The sequence below is a fragment of the Salmo salar genome, chromosome ssa11 (assembly GCF_905237065.1).
Source record: "Salmo salar chromosome ssa11, Ssal_v3.1, whole genome shotgun sequence".
In the NCBI taxonomy this organism is placed as follows: Eukaryota; Metazoa; Chordata; class Actinopteri; order Salmoniformes; family Salmonidae; genus Salmo; species Salmo salar.
The window spans coordinates 106,233,270-106,258,362 of record NC_059452.1 but is presented as its reverse complement, the minus strand read 5'-3'; the positions used below and the strand labels follow the sequence as shown (position 1 = coordinate 106,258,362).

Genomic DNA, 25,093 nt, shown 5'->3' with positions numbered 1-25,093 from the left:
AGTGTAGGTTCCGTCCCTCTCTTCGCCCCAACCCGGGCTCGAACCAGGGACCCTTGCACACATCAACAACTGACACCCCACGAAGCATCGTTACCCATCGCGCCATAAAAGCCACGGCCCTTGCAACGCAAGGGGCAACCCTACTTCAAGTCTCAGTGCATACAGAAATTATTCAGACCCCTTGACTTTTTTACACGTTTTTTACATTACAGCCTTACTTTTAAAATGGATTAAATTTGTTTTTTTCCCCACTCATCAATCTACACACAATACCCCATAATGACAAAGCAAAAACAGAAATACATTTTTGCAAATGTATTAAAAATATAAAAACTGAAACATAACATTTACATAAGTATTCAGAATCTTTACTCAGTACTTTGTTGAAGCACCTTTGGTAGCGATTACAGCCTCGAGTCTTCTTGGGTATGACGCAACAAGCTTGGAACACCTGTATTTAGGGAGTTTCTCCCATTCTTCTCTGCAGATCCTGTCAAGCTCTGTCAGGTTGGATGGGGAGCGTTGCTGCACAGCTATTTTCAGGTCTCTTCAGAGAAGTTTGATCGGGTTCAAGTCCGGGCTCTGGCTGGGCCACTCAAGGACATTCAGAGACTTGTCCCGAAGCCACTCCTGCGTTGTCTTGGCTGTCTGCTTAGGGTCGATGTCCTGTTGGAAGGAGAACCGTAGCCGCAGTCTGAGGTCCTGAGCACTCTGGAGGAGGATCTCTCTGTACTTTGTTCCGTTCATCTTTGTCTTTATCCTGACTAGTCTCACAGTCCCTGCCGCTGAAAAACATCCCCATAGCATGATGCTGCCACCACCATGCTTCACCGTAGGGATGATGCCAGGTTTCCTCCAGATGTGATGCTTGGCATTCAGGCCAAAAAGTTCAATCTTGGTTTCATCAGACCAGAGAATCTGGTTTCTCATGGTCTGAGAGTCTTTAGGTGCCTTTTGGCAAACTCCAAGCGGGCTGTCATGTGCCTTTTACTGAGGAGTGGCTTCCGTCTGGCCACTATACCATAAACGCCTGATTGGTGGAGTGCTGCAGAGATGGTTGTCCTTCTGGAAGGTTCTCCCATCTCCACCGTGGAAATCTCTAGCTCATTCAGAGTGACCATCAGGTTCTTGGTCACCTCCCTGACCAAGGCTCTTCTCCCCCAATTGCTCAGTTTGACCGGGGGGCCAGCTCTAGGAAGAGTCTTGGTGGTTCCAAACTTCTTCCATTTAAGACTGATGGATGCCTCTGTGTTCTTGGGGACCTTCAATGCTGCAGTATGTTTTTATTACCCTTCCCCAGATCTGTTCCTCGACACAATCCTGCATCTGAGCTCTACGGACAATTCCGTTGACATCATGGCTTGCTTTTTGCTCTAACATGCACTGTCAACTGTGGGACCTTATATAGACAGGTGTGTGCCTTTCCAAATCATGTCCAATTAATTGAATTTACCACAGGTGGACTCCAATCAAGTTGTAGAAACATCTCAATGATGATCAATGGAAACAGGATGCACCTGAGCTCAATTTAGAGTCTCATAGCAAAGGGTCTGAATACTTATGTAAATAAGATATTTGTATTTTTTTTTTTATAAATTTGCTAAATCAACTAACAGCATCAATTAACAGCATCAATTAACAGCATCAATTAACAACATCAATTAACAACATCAATTAACAGCATAAATTAACAGCATGAATTAACAGCATTCCATCTCCCTACATTCTATCAATTTAATTCAGAATTCCAGAGCAGTTCTTAAATTCTACTCAACTCATTTTGAATTCCAATTCTAAGCCAATTAAAAACTACAATTCCTAATTCAATATTCTGCCACACCAATTCACATAATTCAATTCATCTCATATTCCTTTTCTAAGTAAATTCTAAACTACAATTCCCAATTCAATATTATCCTTCTCTAGAGCCATTCCCTGAATTTAAATTCATTCACTTCTATAAACTCAAGCCAAACTGAACCCAACTACCTCAACTCATGGCAGATTCCAAATAGCAATTCAACCTCTCAACGAAATGAGGGAATAACTGAGGAATTTGAAATTATTTATACTTTTACTTTTGATACTTATGTATATTTAGAAGCAAATACTTTTAGACTTTTATTCAAATAGTATTTTAATGGATGACTTTCACTTTTACTTGAGTAACTTTCTATTAAGGTATCTATACTTTTACTTTACATTGACAATTGGGTACTTTTTCCACCACTGCCGATTGCTTCTGCCAAATTTAAGGCCTGGCCCTGTCTGAAACCAGAAATAACTTCCTTTGTTAGTAAATTCATTAGCTGCTCCTCTCGGTCTGTCACTCACTCCCTAAGCTCAGGCAGCTCGCTCTGCATGCGCTCTGCTCATGGCAGCTCTGAGTCTGTGAGTATCCATAGCAACGGCTCAATGAAGAGACATGAGCGTTAGCTGTTAGCTGTTAGCTACTTTTCATCACTCTAAACTCAGACTAAACTCTGTGAAATAATCTCCTGTTTTATATTTGATGAGGTTGAAACATTTCTGACACCATGTTATGATGTTAGTCAGATATGACTGTACTGTGCAGCAGAACACGAGCAAATGGCTCAGCTTAAACATGTTGCTGATCAATCTAGTGATATCTGAGCCCTATCCATCCATAGTTATTGATGAAACAACAGGTCCTATCCATCCCTAGTTATTGATGAAACAACAGGCCCTATCCATCCCTAGTTATTGATGAAACAACAGGCCCTATCCATCCCTAGTTATTGATGAAACAACAGGCCCTATCCATCCCTAGTTATTGATGAAACAACAGGCCCTATCCATCCCTAGTTATTGATGAAACAACAGGCCCTATCCATCCCTAGTTATTGATGAAACAACAGGCCCTATCCATCCCTAGTTATTGATGAAACAACAGGCCCTATCCATCCCTAGTTATTGATGAAACAACAGGCCCTATCCATCCCTAGTTATTGATGAAACAACAGGCCCTATCCATCCCTAGTTATTGATGAAACAACAGGCCCTATCCATCCCTAACCCGATGTATAATGTTGGGCTCAGGTCGGGCAGCAGAGATCTAAGTGGAATTTCACTCTCCATGAAATGAATGAAAGGTTTATTCATTCAGGAGTTAAAATAACACTCAGTCTTGTAGAATAACCTGAGTGTTGGTGTTAAACATCCCAAACTCCCATCCCAAATTCTGATTCCCATGTAAAATAACCTTCTGAGTTACTAAAAAGTCACCCATAATATTTCTCCAGATAAAAATGCAATATTGTGGGGAAAAAGTACCTTTTCTCTCATATCAAATTACCAGGAAGTCTGGAAAGACAGACGATGAGTGGGACGGGGAAATCACCTTGTCTGATGGTTCTTTGAGAACCTCTATGTCGAGCAACATGGACACTGTGTTGTAGTGAGATTATCTCCAAACAATTGCCGGTAAACAAAGCAACTCAAACAACATTGAAATTGCATGCAACATCCAATCCTGTCATACACCACAATATGGTTTCACAAATGAGTTGTTTATCTAACTGTTTGGTTATTGTAACAGCAACAGTATAGACGACATGTATAGCGAGCCCAAAAGCTCTAATTATACATGACCAAAAGTGTTGGAACATTGCTCCGGCGACTTGCTTCCATTCAGTCACAAGAGCATTAGTGAGGTCGGGCACCGATGTTGGGCGATTAGGCCTGGTTCACGGTCAGTGTTCCAATTCATCCCAAAGGTGTTCGATGTGGTTGAGGTCAGGGCTCTGTGGAGGCCAGTCAAGTTCTTCCACACTGATCTCGACAAACCATTTGTGTATGGACCTCATTTTGTACACGGGGGCATTGTCATGCTGAAACAGGAAAGGGCCTTCCCCAAACTGTTGCCACAAAGTTGGAAGCACAGAATCATCTAGAATGTTATTGTATGTTGTAGCGTTAAGATTTCCCTTCACTGGAACTAAGGGGCATGAACCATGAAAAACAGCCCCAGACCATTATTCCTCCTCCACCAAACTTTACAGTTGGCACTATATATTCGGGCAGGTAGCGTTCTCCTGGCATTCGTCAAACCCAGAATGTGTCCGTCGGACTGCCAGATGGTGAAGCGTGATTCATCATTCCAGATAATGCGTTTCCACTGCTCAAGTGTCCAATGGCAGCTAGCATGGTGATCTTAGGTTTGTGTGCAGCTGCTCGGCCATGGAAACCCATTTCATGAAGCTCCCGACGAACAGTTCTTGTGCTGACGTTGCTTCCAGAGGCAATTTGGAACTCGGTAGTGAGTGTTGCAACCGAGGACAGACGATTTTTACATAGAGTACTACGCGCTTCAGCACTCGGCGGTCCCGTTCTGTGAGCTTCACGCCTGAGCCATTGTTGCTCCAATAACAACACTTACAGTTGACCAGTGCAGCTCTAGCAGGACAGAAACTTGACGAATTGACTTGTTGGAAAGGTGGCATCCTATAACCGTGCCATGTTGAAAGTCATTGAGCTCTTCAGTAAGGCCATTCTACTGTCAATGTTTTATCTATGGAGATTACATGGCTCTGTGCTTGATTTTATACACCTGTCAGTGACATGTGTGGCTGAAATAGCCTAATCCAGAAATTTAAAGGTGTGTCCACATACTTTTGTATATATAGTGTATTTGCTGACACGCTGCAGTCACTTTTAGTTACCAGTAGACTAGCTATCTAGCTACGTAAACCACGCCCCTCTGTGACGTTGGTTACGAGGCGGTACTTATTTAAATTAGGTAAGAGAATAAGACGTTACCATTGGTGTATGAAACAAACAAAAAAAAGCCCTTAATAATCCCACCTCCATCCCTCTTCCTGATTCGATGGTGTTTGACATGGGGGAGGGGACCAGTAATTTTATGATCAAACTTTATCAATGTAGAAGTAACAGTCAATTTTTATACTTTGGTTGTCCTACTTGGTTTTGGTTTCATCCAAATGATTTTGACTGTTTGGGACCTTTAATAACTTTACCTTTAATAACTTTACCTTTAATAACTTTACCTTTAATAACTTGAGTGTGATTGTGTCATTTTTATTCTGTGTAGAGTAAAACAATGCAAACACCCAAAACCACGCCCCTCATTATCATATTTCCCAATATGCTTTATTGCAGGTTGATTTCTAGAATTGTGTGTCTATATCTGTGTTTTTGTACGCACGTTGATTGATTAATTGATTGATGTTATCAATCAATCAATCAAATGTATTTATAAAGCCCTTTTTACATCAGTCGATGTCACAAAGTGCTGTACAGAAACCCAGCCTAAAACCCCAAACAGCAAGCAATGCAGGTGTAGAAACACAGTGGCTAGGAAAAACTCTCTAGAAAGGCTGGAACCTATGAAGAAACCTAGAGAGGAACCAGGCTATGAGGGGTGGCCAGTCCTCTTCTGGCTGTGCCAGGTGGAGATTAAAACAGAACATGGCCAAGATGTTCAAACGCTCATAGATGACCAGCTGGGCCAGATAATAATAATCACAGTGGTTGTAGACGGTACAACAGGTCAGCACCTCAGGAGTAAATGTCAGTTGGCTTTTCATAGCCGATCATTCAGAGTTAGAGACAGCAGGTGCGAGAGAGGAGAGAGAGAGTAGAAAATAGAAGGTCCAGGACAAGGTAGAAGGTCCAGGACAAGGTAGAAGGTCCAGGACAAGGTAGAAGGTCCAGGACAAGGTAGAAGGTCCAGGACAAGGTAGAAGGTCCAGGACAAGGTAGAAGGTTCGAAAGAGTCATCAAGCCAGGTAATCATGAGGTCCCAGGGCTCAGGTCCTCCGAGAGGAGAGGGAGAGAGAGAATTAGAGGGAGAAATTAACACAGGACATCGGATAAGACAGGAGAAATACTCCAGATATAACAGACTGACTCTAGCCCCCCCCGACACATAAACTATACAAAGATAAATTACATATATTTTTCTAACCTCCAAAAAAACTAAATCAGTCTGTTAGTAGTTGGAGTTATTCGAGTTTAGATGGTGCAGGTAATCATTTCTTTTTGTCCAATTCTCCTTCACCTTGGCTCTCATTCTAAATGCAATAATAACTTTACCTTTAATAACTTTACCTTTAATAACTTGAGTGTGATTGTGTCATTTGTATTCTATGTAGAGTAAAACAAACGCACACACAATCCAAAACACGCCCATCATCATAATTCCCAGCATGCTTTATTGCAGGTAGATTTTTTTTTAAGGGTTTGTTTCGATATCTGTGTTTTTGCATGGACATTGATTGATTGATTGATTGTTAATTATCTATGTATAGCAATAAAAACAAACAAACAAAAACAAATTCCTATTGTTGGATATCACTTTACGAGCCACAATAATAATATGGATTGCTTGATGTGGTCTGCAAACCAGGAGTTTCAGGGTAGAACTAGGCTGTTAAGGTATAGCCTTATTTCATTTTCATTTACGTCATTTAGCAGACGCTCTTATCCAGAGCGACTTACAAATTGGTGCATTCACCTTATGATATCCAGTGGAACAACCACTTATGTGATATTTTAATGTATTGTCATAAAGGGTTAAATTACAAGGATAATATATTAACGTATGCGCTCACTTGGTGAAGGCTACAGGATTGACAATACAATGCAACAACCATGTCTTTGTCACTAGCAAACACAGTCATCGGTGGTAATTCCAACATTCAATAAAGGCACTCGGGGATATTTGCAAATATTTGCTCATATTAGCATATATCCCAGTGTGCCTTTAGAGTGAATGTTAGAATTACCACCCATGACTGTGTTTACTAGTGACAGAGACTTGCACATATAGCCTCTATGAATTGCTACAAATACCACGAGGTTCATCTTTCATTGCCGGTTTACTTCCTATCACAGCAACATGATGTCTTTGACCTGCTCACCTCTGCCGTTTTGTCAAATTAAATTGACCTTCAGGGTGGATTCTAATTCCCACTGAAATCTATCCAAAATGGTGGCTTTGTAATATTTTTTGAATAGTTCATCACCCACCGTTTGCATTCAGACTGATAGCCAGGTAGGGAGCATGAAGTTGACAAGACAACCTAAATCATATGAACAGACTCCACCATCTAAATAATGACTGTAACAAATCCAACCACTAAACAGATTAGAGTCGATTTACAAAAATACGATGTGCTGCATAATAAAAATACCAATCAATGTACAACGAAAAACACAGAAATAGAAACAAATATTTTTTTTTTAAATGTACCTACAAAACAGCATGCTGGGAAATATGTTAATCAGCTCTGACACCACTTTAAATATTTTCCAAGGCTAAAAAAAGCAATCCACCCTTAAATAAAAAGCTTATGCATGAATGACTTCAAGTCGCTTTGGATAAAAGCATCTGCTAAATTAATTTATGTTGTAGAATTATAAAGCTATACAGAATAATTGAGTGAGCAATACTCATGGAAATTTGAATTTTTCCTCCATATAAAAGTACAAAATGACATAGTTCATAGACAAGGTATGGAAACCAATATGTCTGCGCTAACCCTTTAATTGGAACCGGAAATATATTGCAACTAATTGGAAAACATTTCAAAACATAATGTATATACTGTAATGTATATAATTATTTTATAGTTTTAAAACAAAGTTTGCATTCCATTTCAGTGCTGAATGCATTAACTCCAGTGACTGGAATTTGCATAATTATAATCCAATTCCATTCCAAGGATGTTTTTATTTTAAAATGTCAATTCAGACAGTCTAAATTTCAATTCAATTACCTTGCTGCAATTCCAAATCAATTCCAAGTAAATTCTCAATTTCCTGCTTGTATTCCAGAATTGAATTTTGGAATATGTGTAACAGGGGTGTCGTGGACGAATCAGAATTAGTTGGGTAACATAGATAATTAAGATGTTTTATTAGTATAATATGCTTATTTGAGGTACTTGTCATTAGAAAGTGTCCATTGGACTCTGGTGTCTTTTCAGTTGCACGTCTACCTTAGCTGGGGCTCAGACACTTGGGGCCCAGAGAGGGGAGAGGTCAGACTTGTCGTCATGGGAATGTGTCCTTACCTATGCTTAAACCATGTGAAGGGGTGGCGTGATTACTGGGGAACCAATGACTTGTCTCCACAATGTCTGTGAGCAAGTCACACCCTCCTTTTCCTTATTGTGGGGAGGTTTATGGCAGTGTCTGGGACCATGGTCTCTTAGATCTCACACTTATCCTGTGATAATATATGGCCTAGAGGCTCACTCCCCCCAGTGAGCCTGTCCAGGAGTGGGGTCAAGAGGGGGTTTGCTTGAGATGGGAGTATCTAGAGTTGACAATTGATATATGCCATTGGATGAAATAGTTCTGTTCTATACCGTACCTGGGAGGGACAGTTCTAAGGAGACCAGATACTGGGCTATATAATGAACCAGGTTGACATAGCAGTTACTGTCTGATGTGTTTTATGGATATCTGTCATACAAAACGTAACATTTGTGAACTGTTACTAAGTATCTGTGGTTTGTCAATGTACGTTGAAGGGGCTGTATCGTTGCTATAAAAGATCCCTGTAGCCATTCTGTAATCACCTCATTAAATGATTCATTCGAGAGAATGCATTGGTGGGGTCAAGAACTTTTGCAAAAGTATCTTAAGTATTAAAGATGTAGTTTTAACTCGGACTGGTGTGTTTGTAAATCCTCATTTGGTAATGCGGAAATTAGCCACCACAGGGGTCGTATAAAGGGGACCAAGGCGCGGCGTGTAGAGGCGCACTGGAGGGAGAGCGCGAGGAGCAGGCACAGGACGTACTGGGATATGGCGGCGCACTGTAGAGAGAGTGCGAGAGGCAGGCACATGCTCACCACAATAAGCACGGGGAGTTGACTCAGGCCTCACCCCTGGCCCAGCCAAATTACCCGTGTGCCCCACCTCAAATTTTGTTGGGGGGGGCTGCCTCTCGTTTTTCTCAGGTAGGCTCCGATATCGCTCGATTACCTGGCACCAAGTCCAGTTTCTCCTCTCCATCCACTCCTTATGTGACCAGGTGTCCATTTCCGCCTGGGCACGTCACTTGATCCAATCATGGTGGGTAGTTCTGTAACGCGGGTCGTATAAATGGGACCAAGGCGCGGCGTGTAGAGTGCTCATACTTTTCTTTAATGAAAACACTTAAACAAAAACACAACAAAAACGACAGCCAACAGTTCCGTCAGGTACACTTGACAAAACGGAGATCAACTACCCACAACAACACATGAAAAACAGGCTGCCTAAGTATGGCTTCCAATCAGAGACAACGATAGACAGCTGCCTCTGATTGGAAACCATACCTGGCCAAAACATAGAAAACGAAAACATAGAATGCCCACCCACCTATCACACCCTGACCTAACTAAACAAGAAAAACACAGCTCTTCTAGGTCAGAGCGTGACACTATGAAAATAAATTGGAATCAACCCCAACCCTTATATGTTCACAGTTGGAAGTCTCTCTTGCTCTCCTCTCTCTCTCTCTCTCCCTTCCTGTACTGCCCAGGGATAGTTGTATTAAGTGCATTTTGCTGTTTTTGTTGACATATTGTGTGTGATGAAATAAGACGTTATCATTGTTATTGTTCGTGATAAAATCCATTAGTAAATTAGCTATTCTCTCCCTCCCTCCCTCCCTCCCTCCCTCCCTCCCTCCCTCCCTCTTCTAGCTTTGAGAGATAACCGTATCGAGCTGGTCCGAGCATCGTGGTCGGAGCTGACCATCAGTATCAGTGAGGTGACACTGGCCGACGAGGGGATGTACACCTGTTCTCTATTCACCATGCCTGTCAAGACCGCCAAGGCCTACCTTACTGTACTGGGTGAGTATAGCACGCGCACGCACCGGATAGCATGCACGCAGGAGTGTACTCACACATACAAGAACACACACACACACACACTGGCTAGAGCCAGGGGCGGACTGGGACCAGACACACTGGATCCAGGGGCGGACTGGGACCAGACACACTGGCTAGATCCAGGGGCGGACTGGGACCAGACACACTGGCTAGAGCCAGGGGCGGACTGGGACCAGACACACTGGCTAGAGTCAGGGGCGGACTGGGACCAGACACACTGGCTAGAGTCAGGGGCGGACTGGGACCAGACACACTGGATCCAGGGGCGGACTGAGACCAGACACACTGGAGCCAGGGGCGGACTGGGACCAGACACACTGGCTAGAGCCAGGGGCGGACTGGGACCAGACACACTGGAGCCAGTGGCGGACTGGGACCAGACACATAGACTGATGCTGTGTTCATTATAGACGCTGTGTTCATTATAGACTGATGCTGTGTTCATTATAGACTGATGCTGTGTTCATTATAGACTGATGCTGTGTTCATCATAGACGCTGTGTTCATCATAGACTGATGCTGTGTTCATTATAGATGCTGTGTTCATTATAGACTGATGCTGTGTTCATTATAGACTGATGCTGTGTTCATTATAGATGCGGTGTTCATTATAGACGGATGCTGTGTTCATTATAGACTGATGCTGTGTTCATTATAGACTGACGCTGTGTTCATTATAGACTGATGCTGTGTTCATTATAGACTGATGCTGTGTTCATCATAAACTGATGCTGTGTTCATTATAGACTGATGCTGTGTTCATTATAGACGCTGTGTTCATTATAGACGCTGTGTTCATTATAGACTGATGCTGTGTTCATTATAGACTGATGCTGTGTTCATTATAGATGCTGTATTCATTATAGACGGATGCTGTGTTAATTATAGACTGATGCTGTGTCCATTATAGACTGATGACTGATGCTGTGTTTATTATAGACTGATGCTGTGTTCATTATAGACTGATGCTGTGTTCATTATAGACTGATACTGTATTCATTATAGACTGATGCTGTGTTCATTATAGACTGATGCTGTGTTCATTATAGACTGATGCTGTGTTCATTATAGACTGATGCTGCATTAGTTATAGACTGATGCTGTGTTCATTATAGACTAATGCTGTGTTCATTATAGACTGATGCTGTGTTCATTATAGACTGATGCTGTGTTCATTATAGACTGATGCTGTGTTCATTATAGACTGATGCTGTGTTCATTATAGATGCTGTGTTCATTATAGATGGATGCTGTGTTCATTATAGACTGATGCTGTGTCCATTATAGACTGATGACTGATGCTGTGTTTATTATAGACTGATGCTGTGTTCATTATAGACTGATGCTGTGTTCATTATAGACTGATACTGTATTCATTATAGACTGATGCTGTGTTCATTATAGACTGATGCTGTGTTCATTATAGACTGATGCTGTGTTCATTATAGACTGATGCTGTGTTCATTATAGACTGATGCTGCATTAGTTATAGACTGATGCTGTGTTCATTATAGACTGATGATGTGTTCATTATAGACTGATGCTGTGTTAATTATAGACTGATGCTGTGTTCATTATAGACTGATGCTGTGTTCATTATAGACTGATGCTGTGTTCATTATAGACTGATGCTGTGTTCATTATAGACTGATGCTGCATATCGCTCCAATGCTGGTCCTCAAGTCAAATAACAAACCGACATGGGGCATATCGCTCCAATGCTGCAAGTCAAAAAAGCATAAGTGACGAAGTGGATAATTATAATAATAATTAATATATCTAATATATAACATAATTTATTAGCAGTGTGTTTGTAAACAAGGGTTTGAATTCATAATATTCATTTTCATGGTAATGACTACACTTTCCCTCTCAACACAATAGCACAATGAAATGTAAAGCCACAAATTCAAAAACAAGAAAACGGTCACCCCAAAACGGGTGATTCCAATTTCGCCGCGACTGGTAATGAATGTCAGGAAGCAGGCACCTCACACTGTGAGCTAATTGTCCAGACCCATTGTTACACATTATGTTAGTCATTTGATTATGAGAACATGCTGGTGGACTTCTGTTAAGGATTCTTTAGTGAGAAATTGTTGGATCACGTCCAACTGTGTTAACGATTTCAATTGGCTGATACAGATTTCTGTTACCGGATGTAATTTTCTGCTCAGCTGGTCGGCCTCAGCATCGTGGCTAATTGTGCCAGGTTGGCTTTTTGAAGCGAATTTTTTGTTGTTGAAAAAAACAAAAAACTAAGCTAGCAGCTAGCCAAGCACAATTTCCCGAATATATCCCCAATGTGTCCGGAAGACACGATATATAATAATATAACATGCAATTCAGCAGACGCCAAAGCAACACCACTATCCTGTCGTCGACAAGAGCCATGCTCAACTAACTGAGTTACAGAGGACTTTTAATTAGCATCTCATTCAGACAATACCATTGAAATTATGAAGAATACCACAGTCGGCCCACTCACAACCTTTACAATACTCCTACTCAGACATCTAGTCAGCTGATGATCCCATTCAGCTCAAGGTCCACTTATGTAATGAAGCTACACTGACGGTTATAAAAAACCAACAAACCCCCCAAAAAAACACACAGCTTTTCATTAGAACTTTACTTTTCGTTTATACAGTTGGTCAATGTTGCTGAAGTTTTCCATTTTTTTGTTGTCAGAGTTTGGATTAAACACACATACACACACACACACACACACACACACACACACACACACACACACACACACACACACACACACACACACACACACACACACACACACACACACACACACACACCAGAGGCGGGGTGTCGGAGTGAGCAGGATGTTAAAGGTAATTACTCTACCAGGAGGAGGCAGAAAACACAAGGCCTGAATCCCATCAATACCAATGATCAGCAGATCTGTCAATCAATCAGCCTCACAACTAAGTTACAGCACATTGACTTTGGAGCACACACACACACACACACACACACACACACACACACACACACACACACACACACACACACACACACACACACACACACACACACACACACACACACACACACACACACATCACACACACACATACGCACACATCACACACACACACACACACACACACACATACACACATCACACATACACATGGACACACACACATCACACAGACACACACACATACACACACACACACACATCACACACACATCACATGGACACTGCATGGACACACACATACAGTGCCTTCAGGAAAGTGTTCAGACCCCTTGACTTTTTCCAGATTTTGTTACATTACAGCCTTATTCTAAAATTGATTCAATATGTATTTTTTTTCTCAGCAATCTACACACAATACCACTTAATAACGAAGTGAAAATAGGTTTTTAGAAATTTTTACAAATGTATAAAAAATATTTTAAAAAATGCCTTATTTTCATAAGTATTCAGACCCTTTGCTATGAGACTTGATATTGATCTCAGGTACATCCTGTTTCCATTGATCATCCTTGAGATGTTTCTACAACTTGATTGGAGGCCACCTGAAGTAAATTCAATTGATTGGACATGATTTGGAAAGGCACACACCTGTCTATATAAGGTCCCACAGTTGACAGTGCATGTCAGAGCAAAAACCAAGCCATTAGGTCGAAGGAATTGTCTGTAGAGCTCCGAGACAGGATTGTGTCGAGGCATTGAAGGTCCCCAAGAACACAGTGGCCTCCATTCTTAAATGGAAGAAGTTTGGAACCACCAAGAATCTTCCTTGAGCTGGCCGCCAGGCAAAACTGAGCAATCAGGGGAGAAGGGCCTTGGTCAGGGAGGTGACCAAGAACCCGATGGTCACTCTGACAGAGCTCCAGAGTTCCTCTGTGGAGATGGGAGAACCTTCCAGAAGCACAATCATCTTTGCAGCACTCCACCAATCAAGCCTTTATGGTAGAGCGGTCAGACTGAAGCCACTCCTCAGTAAAAGGCATGACTGCCCACTTGGAGTTTGCCAAATGGCACCTAAAGACTCTCAGACCATGAGAAACAAGATTCTCTGGTCTGATGAAACAAAGATTGAACTCTTTCGCCTGAATGCCAATCGTCACGTCTGGAGGAAACCTGGCACCATCGGCAAGACAGAACAGCTGCCTCTGGTAAGACAAAGGGTGGCGGTCTGTGTCTCTTTATCTCTAATATTAAGGAAGTCTCAAGATTTTGCATCGCTGGAGGTAGAGTATCTCATGATAAGCAATAGACCACACTATTTACCAAGAGAGTTTTCATCTATATTTTTCGTAGCTGTCTATTAACCACCACAAACCGATGCTGACACTAAGACCGCACTCGACGAGCTGTATAAGGCCGTAAGCAAAGAAGAAAATGTTCACCCAGAAGTGGCAGGAGACTTTAGTGCAGGAAAATATAAATCCGTTTTGCCTCATTTCAACCAGAAGAAAAACATCTCTAGACCACCATTATTCCACACACAGAGAGGCGTACAAAGCTATCCCTCGCCCTCCATTTGACAAAGAGAGGCATCGTGATCACAGGGACCGTACTTACATAGCCCAACCAGAAGCCATGGATTTACAGGCAACATCCGCACTGAGCTAAAGGCTAGAACTACCTCTTTCAAGGAGTGGGACACTAATCCGGACGCTTATAAGAAATCCCGCTATGCCCTCCGATAAACAATCAAACAGTCAAAACAACAATACAGGACGAAGATTGAATCCTACAACACCGGCTCTGACACTCATCGGATGTTGCAGAGCTTGCAAACTATTACGGATTACAAAGGGAAACCCAGCCGCGAGCTGCCCAGTGACGCGAGCCTACCGGACGAGCTAAATGCCTTCAATGCTCGCATCAAGGCAAGCAACACTGAACCATGCATGAGTGCACCAGCTATTCCGGACGACTGTGTGATCACAGCTGCAACATTGAGAGCATCCTGACTGGTTGCATCACGGCTTGGTATGGCAACTGCTTGGAATCTGACCGCAAGCCGCTACAGAGGATAGTGCGTACGGCCCAGTACATCACTGGGGCCAAGCTTCCTGCCATCCAGGAACTCTATACAAGGTGGTGTCAGAGGAAGGCCCTAAAAATTGTCAAAGACTCCAGCCACCTTAAAAGAGGCTAGTCATAGACTGTTCTCTCTGCTGCCGCACGGCAAAAGCGTTATCGGGGCGTCAAGTCTAGGTCCAAGAGGCTTCTAAACAGCTTCTACCCCCAAGCCATAAGACTCCTGAACATCTAATCAAATGGCTACCCAGACTATTTTCATTGACCCCCCCCCCCCATTTGTTTTTACACTGCTGCTACTCGCTGTTTATTATCTATGCATAGTCACTTTACCCCCACTTACATGTACAAATTACCTCAACTAACTGTACCCCCGCACATTGACTCTGTACCGGTACCCCCTGTATATAGCCTCCACATTGACTCTGTACCGGTACCCCCTGTATATAGCCTCCACATTGACTCAGTACCGGTATCCCCTGTATATAGCCTCCACATTGACTCTGTACCGGTACCCCCTGTATATAGCCTCCACATTGACTCAGTACCGGTACCCCCTGTATATAGCCTCCACATTGACTCTGTACCGGTACCCCCTGTATATATCCTCCACATTGACTCTGTACCGGTACCCCCTGAAAATAGCCTCCACATTGACTCAGTACCGCTACCCCCTGTATATAGCCTCCACATTGACTCAGTACCGCTACCCCCTGTATATAGCCTCCACATTTACTCTGTACCGGTACCCCCTGAAAATAGCCTCCACATTGACTCTGTACCGGTACCCCCCTGTATATAGCCTCCACATTGACTCTGTACCGGTACCTCCTGAAAATAGCCTCCACATTGACTCTGTACTGGTACCCCCTGTATATAGCCTCCACATTGACTCTGTACCGGTACCCCCTGAAAATAGCCTCCACATTGACTCAGTATCGGTACATAGCCTCGTTATTGTTATTTCATTGTGTTTTCTTACTAAATGTAGATTTTATGTTTTATATATATTTTTTTGCAAATATCTACTTACTGTTGAAAAATTCTGCATCGTTGGTTAAGGGTTTGTCAGTAAGCATTTCACGGTAAGGTACAAACACCTGTTGTATTCGGGCGCATGTGACAAATACAATGTGATTTGATTCAGGTTCCATCCATACTCTTCCTCTCCTGTCTGTTCAGATCACACACACACACACACACACACACACACACACACACACACACACACACACACACACACACACACACACACACACACACACACACACACACACACACACACTCCTACCCTTAACACTCTCCACCCCTTGTATTGTCAGATGATGGTGATCGTTGCGATATTCCTTGAGAAATGTGTAATTTAACAGAGAGGGTCACATTTCTCCTATTTATCTGCCTGTTCAGTCCAGGGTATCGTTGCATGGCCGTTGTGAATGTTAGACTCCGCTCTGTGAGGCGCATCGATCTGCAGGTTGAACATGGTCAGATTGTAGACTCCTAAATTGATAGTTTGTTTAGGTGATTTTACAGCTAACTAGCTACTTCACATGCTGATATTCACATTGGTATTATTGTGTGGAGCTAAGTTTGCTAGCTAGCTAGCTAGCTAACCAGTCCATAGGGAGAGAATTGCATTGTGGGTTTTTGTAATCGACTTAAGCTGCAACAGATTTCCACAACAATTTTCACATATTGCTACCAACCTTATTATAACGACAAAATGAAACATTTGTTCATAAAAAAATATGGTTCTCTCTTAATTGACACTGTAAATTATAATAATTTGTGGTTTTGGGTGAATTTTTAACACGCAACCTTCAAGTCTATTTAGTGTATGTTTTATGGTTTTAATAACATATGTAATTCACCTCCTGTCCTGTAGGGGTGCCAGAGATGCCAGAGATAGACGGTCTGACCAAGCCTGCCCTGGAGGGAGATGAGATCACTCTGACCTGTATGACCCACGGCTCCAAGCCTGCTGCCGACCTCCGCTGGTTCAGGAACGAGAAGGAGATCAAAGGTCAGGACACTGTACTACTAGGTCAGGGGTTAGAGGTTAAAGGTTGGGGGTTAGAGGTTAGAGTATGTATGACCCATGGCTTCAAGCCAGCTGCCGACCTCCACTGGTTCAGGAATGACAAGGAGATTAAAGTCAGGATAGAGGGAAACTCTCAATTGCTTCCTCTTTTCGCCTCCTCAAAAACAATTGGATGAGAAAGCCAGAGGTCCCTCCCCTCTGACCTTCTCCTCCAATGGGGTTTGAGAAGGACGCGAGGAGAGAGGAGAGAAGATGCGAGGAGTATGCAATTTAGATTCTCCCACAGACTACGGCTATGTTCTACTGCTTTTCTTCATCATCCTCTTCCTTCTCCACTCCTTCCTTTGAGACCACTCAGCTACCCTTCATCCTCCTCCTCTTTCTCCTCCACCTCCTTCTGGAACTGTTCTCTGTGCATACAGAGCAGCCAGGCCATGTTTACCTTTGTTCTATCTTTACGGAATGCATGGAACACGTAAGGCAAGGAACACGGGAGGCATGGAACACGGGAGAGATGGAACACGGAAGGCATGGAACACGGAAGGCATGGAACACGGGAGGATTGGAACACGGGAGGCATGGAACACGGGAGGCATGGAACACGGGAGGCATGGAACACGGGAGGCATGGAACACGGGAGGCATGGAACACGGAAGGCATGGAACACGGGAGGCATGGAACACAGAGCACAGAGCTTCTAAAAAATACAGTGTGTACTAATTAGCACAGAGACAGCGTTCTCTTCTCTGTACTCTCTGCACCGTGTGTGATTAGTACATCTCCCATAGACAGCACAACTGGGGAAGGCTGTCTGTGTGTGATTAGTTTATTAGGATCCCCATTAACTACTGAACATGCAGCAGCTACTCTTCCTGGGGTCCATTAACTACTGAACATGCAGCAGCTACTCTTCCTGGGGACCATTAACTACTGAACATGCAGCAGCTACTCTTCCTGGGGTCCATTAACTACTGAACATGCAGCAGCTACTCTTCCTGGGGTCCATTAACTACTGAACATGCAGCAGCTACTCTTCCTGGGGACCATTAACTACTGAACATGCAGCAGCTACTCTTCCTGGGGTTCATTAACTACTGAACATGCAGCAGCTACTCTTCCTGGGGACCATTAACTACTGAACATGCAGCAGCTACTCTTCCTGGGGTTCATTAACTACTGAACATTCAGCAGCTACTCTTCCTGGGATTCATTAACTACTGAACATGCAGCAGCTACTCTTCCTGGGGTTCATTAACTACTGAACATGCAGCAGCTACTCTTCCTGGGGTTCATTAACTACTGAACATGCAGCAGCTACTCTTCCTGGGGTTCATTAACTACTGAACATGCAGCAGCTACTCTTCCTGGGGTTCATTAACTACTGAACATGCAGCAGCTACTCTTCCTGGGGTCCACATTAACTACTGAACATGCAGCAGCTACTCTTCCTGGGGTCCATTAACTACTGTACATTCAGCAGCTACTCTTCCTGGGGTCTACATCAAATATACTAATACATGACAGAGTACAGAACAGTTATACCCGGCCCTTGGCTTCTCCTCGGACTAAGAACATTCCTTAGTCGGGAGTAATTCACACGATAGTTCCCGGGTTCTCGTGCCTTATTGCTTAAATAGAGCAGACAAAGAAACAAATGGGAGGGAGAGAGAGAGGGAGGGATGGAGGGAGAGAGGGAGAGAGGGAGAGAGGGAGAGAGGGAGAGAGAGAGAGAGAGAGAGAGAGAGAGAGAGAGAGAGAGAGAGAGAGAGAGAGAGAGAGAGAGAGAGAGAGAGCTCCAAATAAGACTCCGTATTTATCCATTAGTGCATTCACGCACGGACCAGGTTTACAAGGACATCTTCACTGTACCCAAACCAAAAACAGATTTAATGCGCCACTCAGTTATCTATGGAGCCATGTCATTGTGAAATGCTCTGCCACCAGAAGTTACTCAGGCAAAAAGCTTTAAAAAACAGATAGAATATATTTCTTTTTCGCGGCGCTTCTCCTCTTTCTAAAGATATAATTTAACTGTACTACATATAAGAAAATAAATATGTTTATATGAATAATGTATAAATAGTATTTTTGTTGCCTCTTGGTGTCTTTCCAATATATAACTCTTATTTTAGTAGTATTTATTTATTTAGAAATACATGTAGTATCTTATGTTGTTCTTGTTTATAACAGTTCTGTAGGTTTTATGTGGACTATGTGCAGTAGCTGGTCGTTAATTCTATTGGGATGTTTTGACCTGGTCGTTAATTCTATTGGGATGTTTTGACCTGGCCGTTAATTCTATTGGGATGTTTTGACCTGGCCGTTAATTCTATTGGGATGTTTTGACCTGGCCGTTAATTCTATTGGGATGTTTTGACCTGGCCGTTAATTCTATTGGGATGTTTTGACCTGGCCGTTAATTCTATTGGGATGTTTTGACCTGGTCGTTAATTCTATTGGGATGTTTTGACCTGGCCGTTAATTCTATTGGGATGTTTTGACCTGGCCGTTAATTCTATTGGGATGTTTTGACCTGGCCGTTAATTCTATTGGGATGTTTTGACCTGGCCGTTAATTCTATTGGGATGTTTTGACCTGGCCGTTAATTCTATTGGGATGTTTTGACCTGGTCGTTAATTCTATTGGGATGTTTTGACCTGGCCGTTAATTCTATTGGGATGTTTTGACCTGGCCGTTAATTCTATTGGGATGTTTTGACCTGGCCGTTAATTCTATTGGGATGTTTTGACCTGGCCGTTAATTCTATTGGGATGTTTTGACCTGGCCGTTAATTCTATTGGGATGTTTTGACCTGGCCGTTAATTCTATTGGGATGTTTTGACCTGGCCGTTAATTCTATTGGGATGTTTTGACCTGGTCGTTAATTCTATTGGGATGTTTTGACCTGGTCGTTAATTCTATTGGAATGTTTTGACCCGGGCGTTAATTTTATTCATTCTACAGTATTTGCTATGTTAAACAAATCATTGGCAGGTGGGGTGGCAGGTAACCATGCTGTTATGATCATTGGGCCAGTGACTGAAATGTACCAAACCAAATGCTAGGTTTATATTAACCCCCACTGTACCAAACTAAATGCTAGGCTGATATTAACCCCCACTGTACCAAACTAAATGCTAGGCTGATATTAACCCCCACTGTACCAAACTAAATACTAGGTTTATATTAACCCCCACTGTACCAAACTAAATGCTAGGTTTATATTAACCCCCACTGTACCAAACTAAATGCTAGGTTTATATTAACCCCCACTGTACCAAACTAAATGCTAGGCTGATATTAACCCCCGCTGTACCAAACTAAATACTAGGTTTATATTAACCCCCGCTGTACCAAACTAAATGCTAGGTTTATATTAACCCCCGCTGTACCAAACTCAATGCTAGGCTGATATTAACCCCCGCTGTACCAAACTAAATGCTAGGTTTATATTAACCCCCGCTGTACCAAACTAAATGCTAGGCTGATATTAACCCCCGCTGTACCAAACTAAATGCTAGGTTTATATTAACCCCCGCTGTACCAAACTAAATGCTGGGCTGATATTAACCCCCGCTGTACCAAACTAAATGCTAGGCTGATATTAACCCCCTCTGTACCAAACTAAATGCTAGGCTGATATTAACCCCCGCTGTACCAAACTAAATGCTAGGTTTATATTAATCCCCGCTGTACCAAACTAAATGCTAGGCTTATATTAACCCCCGCTGTACCAAACTAAATGCTGGGCTGATATTAACCCCCGCTGTACCAAACTAAATGCTAGGCTGATATTAACCCCCTCTGTACCAAACTAAATGCTAGGCTGATATTAACCCCCGCTGTACCAAACTAAATGCTAGGCAAGAAGCATGGGGAAATAATGTCAAGGTGCTTTTTTCCAGGGGAAATTACGTTTATAAATTGCCTGGCTGGGCTGTGGGACAGTGTATGAGCATTGATAAATCTAATAGAACTTTTAACAGGCATTACCTGGTGCTATAACTCCCTGCTATCAACCAATCAGCAACTAGTATCCAAACAAACCATGGTATAATCTGGAATGCCCTTTCCTTCCTCTTTTTAGTAACCTCTGTCTTCCATATTAGCGCTAGCCTAGCATTAGCCCGAGCTGCTCAGTTCCTGTTTAGATCTTCTCTGTTAAGATCCAGATGAGCTGACAGCTTAGAGGTGTGATCGATTTCAGCTTGAACAGTTTGAAACAGATTTAATTGTTCAGTTGGTCATTTGATAAAGGGATTGTTGATGTTTAGACCAGGATTCACTAAAGTTCACAACTCTCTCTCTCTCTCTGTCTTATCCCTCTCTATCGCTCCCTCCCTCTCTCCACTTCCCTCTCTTTCTCTCCCCCACCTATCTCTCTCCCCCACCTATCTCTCTCCCCCACCTATCTCTCTCTCTCTCTCTCTCTCTGTCTCTCTCTCTCTGTCTCTCTCTCTCTCTCTGTCTCTCTCTCTCTCTCTCTCTCTCTCTCTCCCATCCCCCTCTCTCCCATCCCCCTCTCTCCTTCTCCCATCTCAGGACCCAGATTCCCTCTCAGATAATCAGACTAATGATCTGACAGAGAAACAAAATGACTTTAATTAATTCTGAATTGTTAGCAGTTAACACCTCTGAAAGTCACCTACTGCTTTCCTAATAAATAACCATTATAGAGGGCATCCTAAACAACACCCTATTCCCTATATAGTGCACTACTTTAGACCAGAGTCCTATGGCACCCTATTCCCTATATAGTGCACTACTTTAGACCAGAGCCCTATGGCACCCTATTCCCTATATAGTGCACTACTTTAGACCAGAGCCCTATGCCACCCTATTCCCTATATAGTGCACTACTTTAGACCAGAGCCCTATGGCACCCTATTCCCTATATATAGTGCACTACTTTAGACCAGAGTCCTATGGCACCCTATTCCCTATATAGTGCACTACTTTAGACCAGAGTCCTATGGCACCCTATTCCCTATATAGTGCACTACTTTAGGTCAGAGCCCTATGGCACCCTATTCCCTATATATAGTGCACTACTTTAGACCAGAGCCCTATGGCACCCTATTCCCTATATAGTGCACTACTATAGACCAGAGCCCTATGGCACCCTATTCCCTATATATATAGTGCACTACTATAGACCAGAGCCCTATGGCACCCTATTCCCTATATATATAGTGCACTACTTTAGACCAGAGCCCTATGGCACCCTATTCCCTATATATATAGTGCACTACTTTAGACCAGAGCCCTATGGCACCCTATTCCCTATATGTATAGTGCACTACTTTAGACCAGAGCCCTATGGCACCCTATTCCCTATATAGTGCACTACTTTAGACCAGAGCCCTATGGCACCCTATTCCCTATATAGTGCACTACTTTAGACCAGAGCCCTATGGCACCCTATTCCCTATATATATAGTGCACTACTTTAGACCAGAGCCCTATGGCACCATATTCCCTATATAGTGCACTACTATAGACCAGAGCCCTATGGCACCCTATTCCCTATATATATAGTGCACTACTTTAGACCAGAGCCCTATGGCACCCTATTCCCTATATATATAGTGCACTACTATAGACCAGAGCCCTATGGCACCCTATTCCCTATATATATAGTGCACTACTTTAGACCAGAGCCCTATGGCACCCTATTCCCTATATATATAGTGCACTACTTTAGACCAGAGCCCTATGGCACCCTATTCCCTATATATATAGTGCACTACTTTAGACCAGAGCCCTATGGCACCCTATTCCCTATATATATAGTGCACTACTTTAGACCAGAGCCCTATGGCACCCTATTCCCTATATAGTGCACTACTTTAGACCAGAGCCCTATGGCACCATTGTTAAAATAGTATTACTTAATCTGACTGCTCTTAACTAATGATCACTTAAACATTTGGTAAAACCTATAGATTTTACATATAAAGTGGTTTGTCTTTTATACGGATTTTGACAACTACGTAATGAAAATGTATGTCTGCAAAGTAGAATTTACTATTATGATTTTACTTGTTACTGTTTAATCAAATCAAAGTGTAAATGGTCGTGTTTACAGCAGATGTTACAGAAGGTGCAGTGTAATGCTTGTGTTTATAGCTCCTACAATATCAATACAATACCAATACCAATATGTAAGTAAACCAGAAAGTACAAAACAAGAAAGAAATGCATCCCCTATCTATTTTTTATTTTTTATTTATTTCACCTTTATTTAACCAGGTAGGCTAGTTGAGAACAAGTTCTCATTTACAACTGTGACCTGGTCTAGATAAAGCAAAGCATTTCTGACACATATAACAACACAGAGTTACACATGGAGTAAAACAAACATACAGTCAATAATACAGTAGAACAAAAGAAAACAAAAAGTCTATATACAGTGAGTGTAAATGAGGTAAGTTAAGTCAATAAATAGGCCATGGTGGCGAAGTAATTACAATATGGCAATTAAACACTGGAATGGTAGATGTGCAGAAGATGAATGTGCAAGTAGAGATACTGGGGTGCAAAGGAGCAAGATAAATAAATAAATACAGTATGGGGATGAGGTAATTGGATGGGCTGTTTACAGATGGGCTATGTACAGGTGCAGTGATCTGTGAGCTGCTCTGACAGCTGGTGCTTAAAGCTAGTGAGGGCGATATGAGTCTCCAGCTTTAGTGATTTTTGCAGTTTGTTCCAGTCATTGGCAGCAGAGAACTGGAAAGAGAGACAGCCAAAGGAGGAATTGGCTTTGGGTGTGACCAGTGAAATATACCTGCTGGAGCGCGTGCTACGGGTGGGTGTTGCTATGGTGACCAGTGTGCTGAGATAAGGCGGGGCTTTACCTAGCAGAGATTCTTGTAGATAACCTGTAGCCAGTGGGTTTGGCGACGAGTATGAAGCGAGGGCAAACCAATGAGAGCGTACACCGTCGCAGTGGTGGGTAGTATATGGGGCTTTGGTGACAAAACGGATGGCACTGAGTGTTGGGGGCTATTTTATACAGTAAACATGTATCCGAAAGGAAGTTGCTGGGGTCTTTTTGATGGAAGGATGGCAATACAGTACTGCAATACTATAATATAGGTCAATACAGTACTGTAATACCGTAATATAGATCAATACAGTACTGTAATACCATAATATAGGGCAATACAGTACTGTAATACCATAATATAGGTCAATACAGTACTGTAATACCATAATATAGGTCAATACAGTACTGTAATACCATAATATAGGTCAATACAGTACTGTAATACTGTAATATAGATCAATACAGTACTGTAATACCATAATATAGGTCAATACAGTACTGTAATACCATAATATAGGTCAATACAGTACTGTAATACCATAATATAGGTCAATACAGTACTGTAATACTGTAATATAGATCAATACAGTACTGTAATACCATAATATAGATCAATACAGTACTGTAGTACCATAATATAGGTCAATACAGTACTATAATACCGTAATATAGGCCAATACAGTACTGTAATACCGTAATATAGATCAGTACTGTAATACCGTAATAGAGATCAGTACTGTAATACCGTAATATATATCAATACAGTACTATAATACCATAATATAGGCCAATACAGTACTATAATACCATAATATAGGCCAATACAGTACTGTAATACCGTAATATAGATAAATACAGTACTATAATACCGTAATATATATCAGTACTGTAATACTGTAATATAGATCAGTACTGTAATACCGTAATGTAGGCCAATACAGTACTGTAATACCATAATATAGGCCAATACAGTACTGTAATACTGTAATATAGATCAGTACTGTAATACCGTAATGTAGGCCAATACAGTACTGTAATACCATAATATAGGCCAATACAGTACTGTAATACCGTAATATAGGTCAATACAGTACTGTAATACCGTAATGTAGGCCAATGCAGTACTGTAATACCATAATATAGGCCAATACAGTACTGTAATACCATAATATAGGCCAATACAGTACTGTAATACCGTAATATAGATCAGTACTGTAATACCGTAATAGAGATCAGTACTGTAATACCGTAATATATATCAATACAGTACTATAATACCATAATATAGGCCAATACAGTACTATAATACCATAATATAGGCCAAT

General features: G+C 42.1%; 1 protein-coding gene across 1 annotated transcript in view; it reads left to right on the top strand.

The window, feature by feature from the left end:
- Positions 1 to 25,093, top strand: part of LOC106563906 (cell adhesion molecule 2) — a 678,742-nt gene that overhangs the window by 509,606 nt on the left and 144,043 nt on the right. Inside the window, exons 4-5 of the mRNA XM_014129855.2 lie at positions 9,681 to 9,833; positions 16,781 to 16,918. Coding sequence (XP_013985330.2) covers positions 9,681 to 9,833; positions 16,781 to 16,918 — 291 coding nt within the window. The remainder of the gene's footprint in view (positions 1 to 9,680; positions 9,834 to 16,780; positions 16,919 to 25,093) is intronic.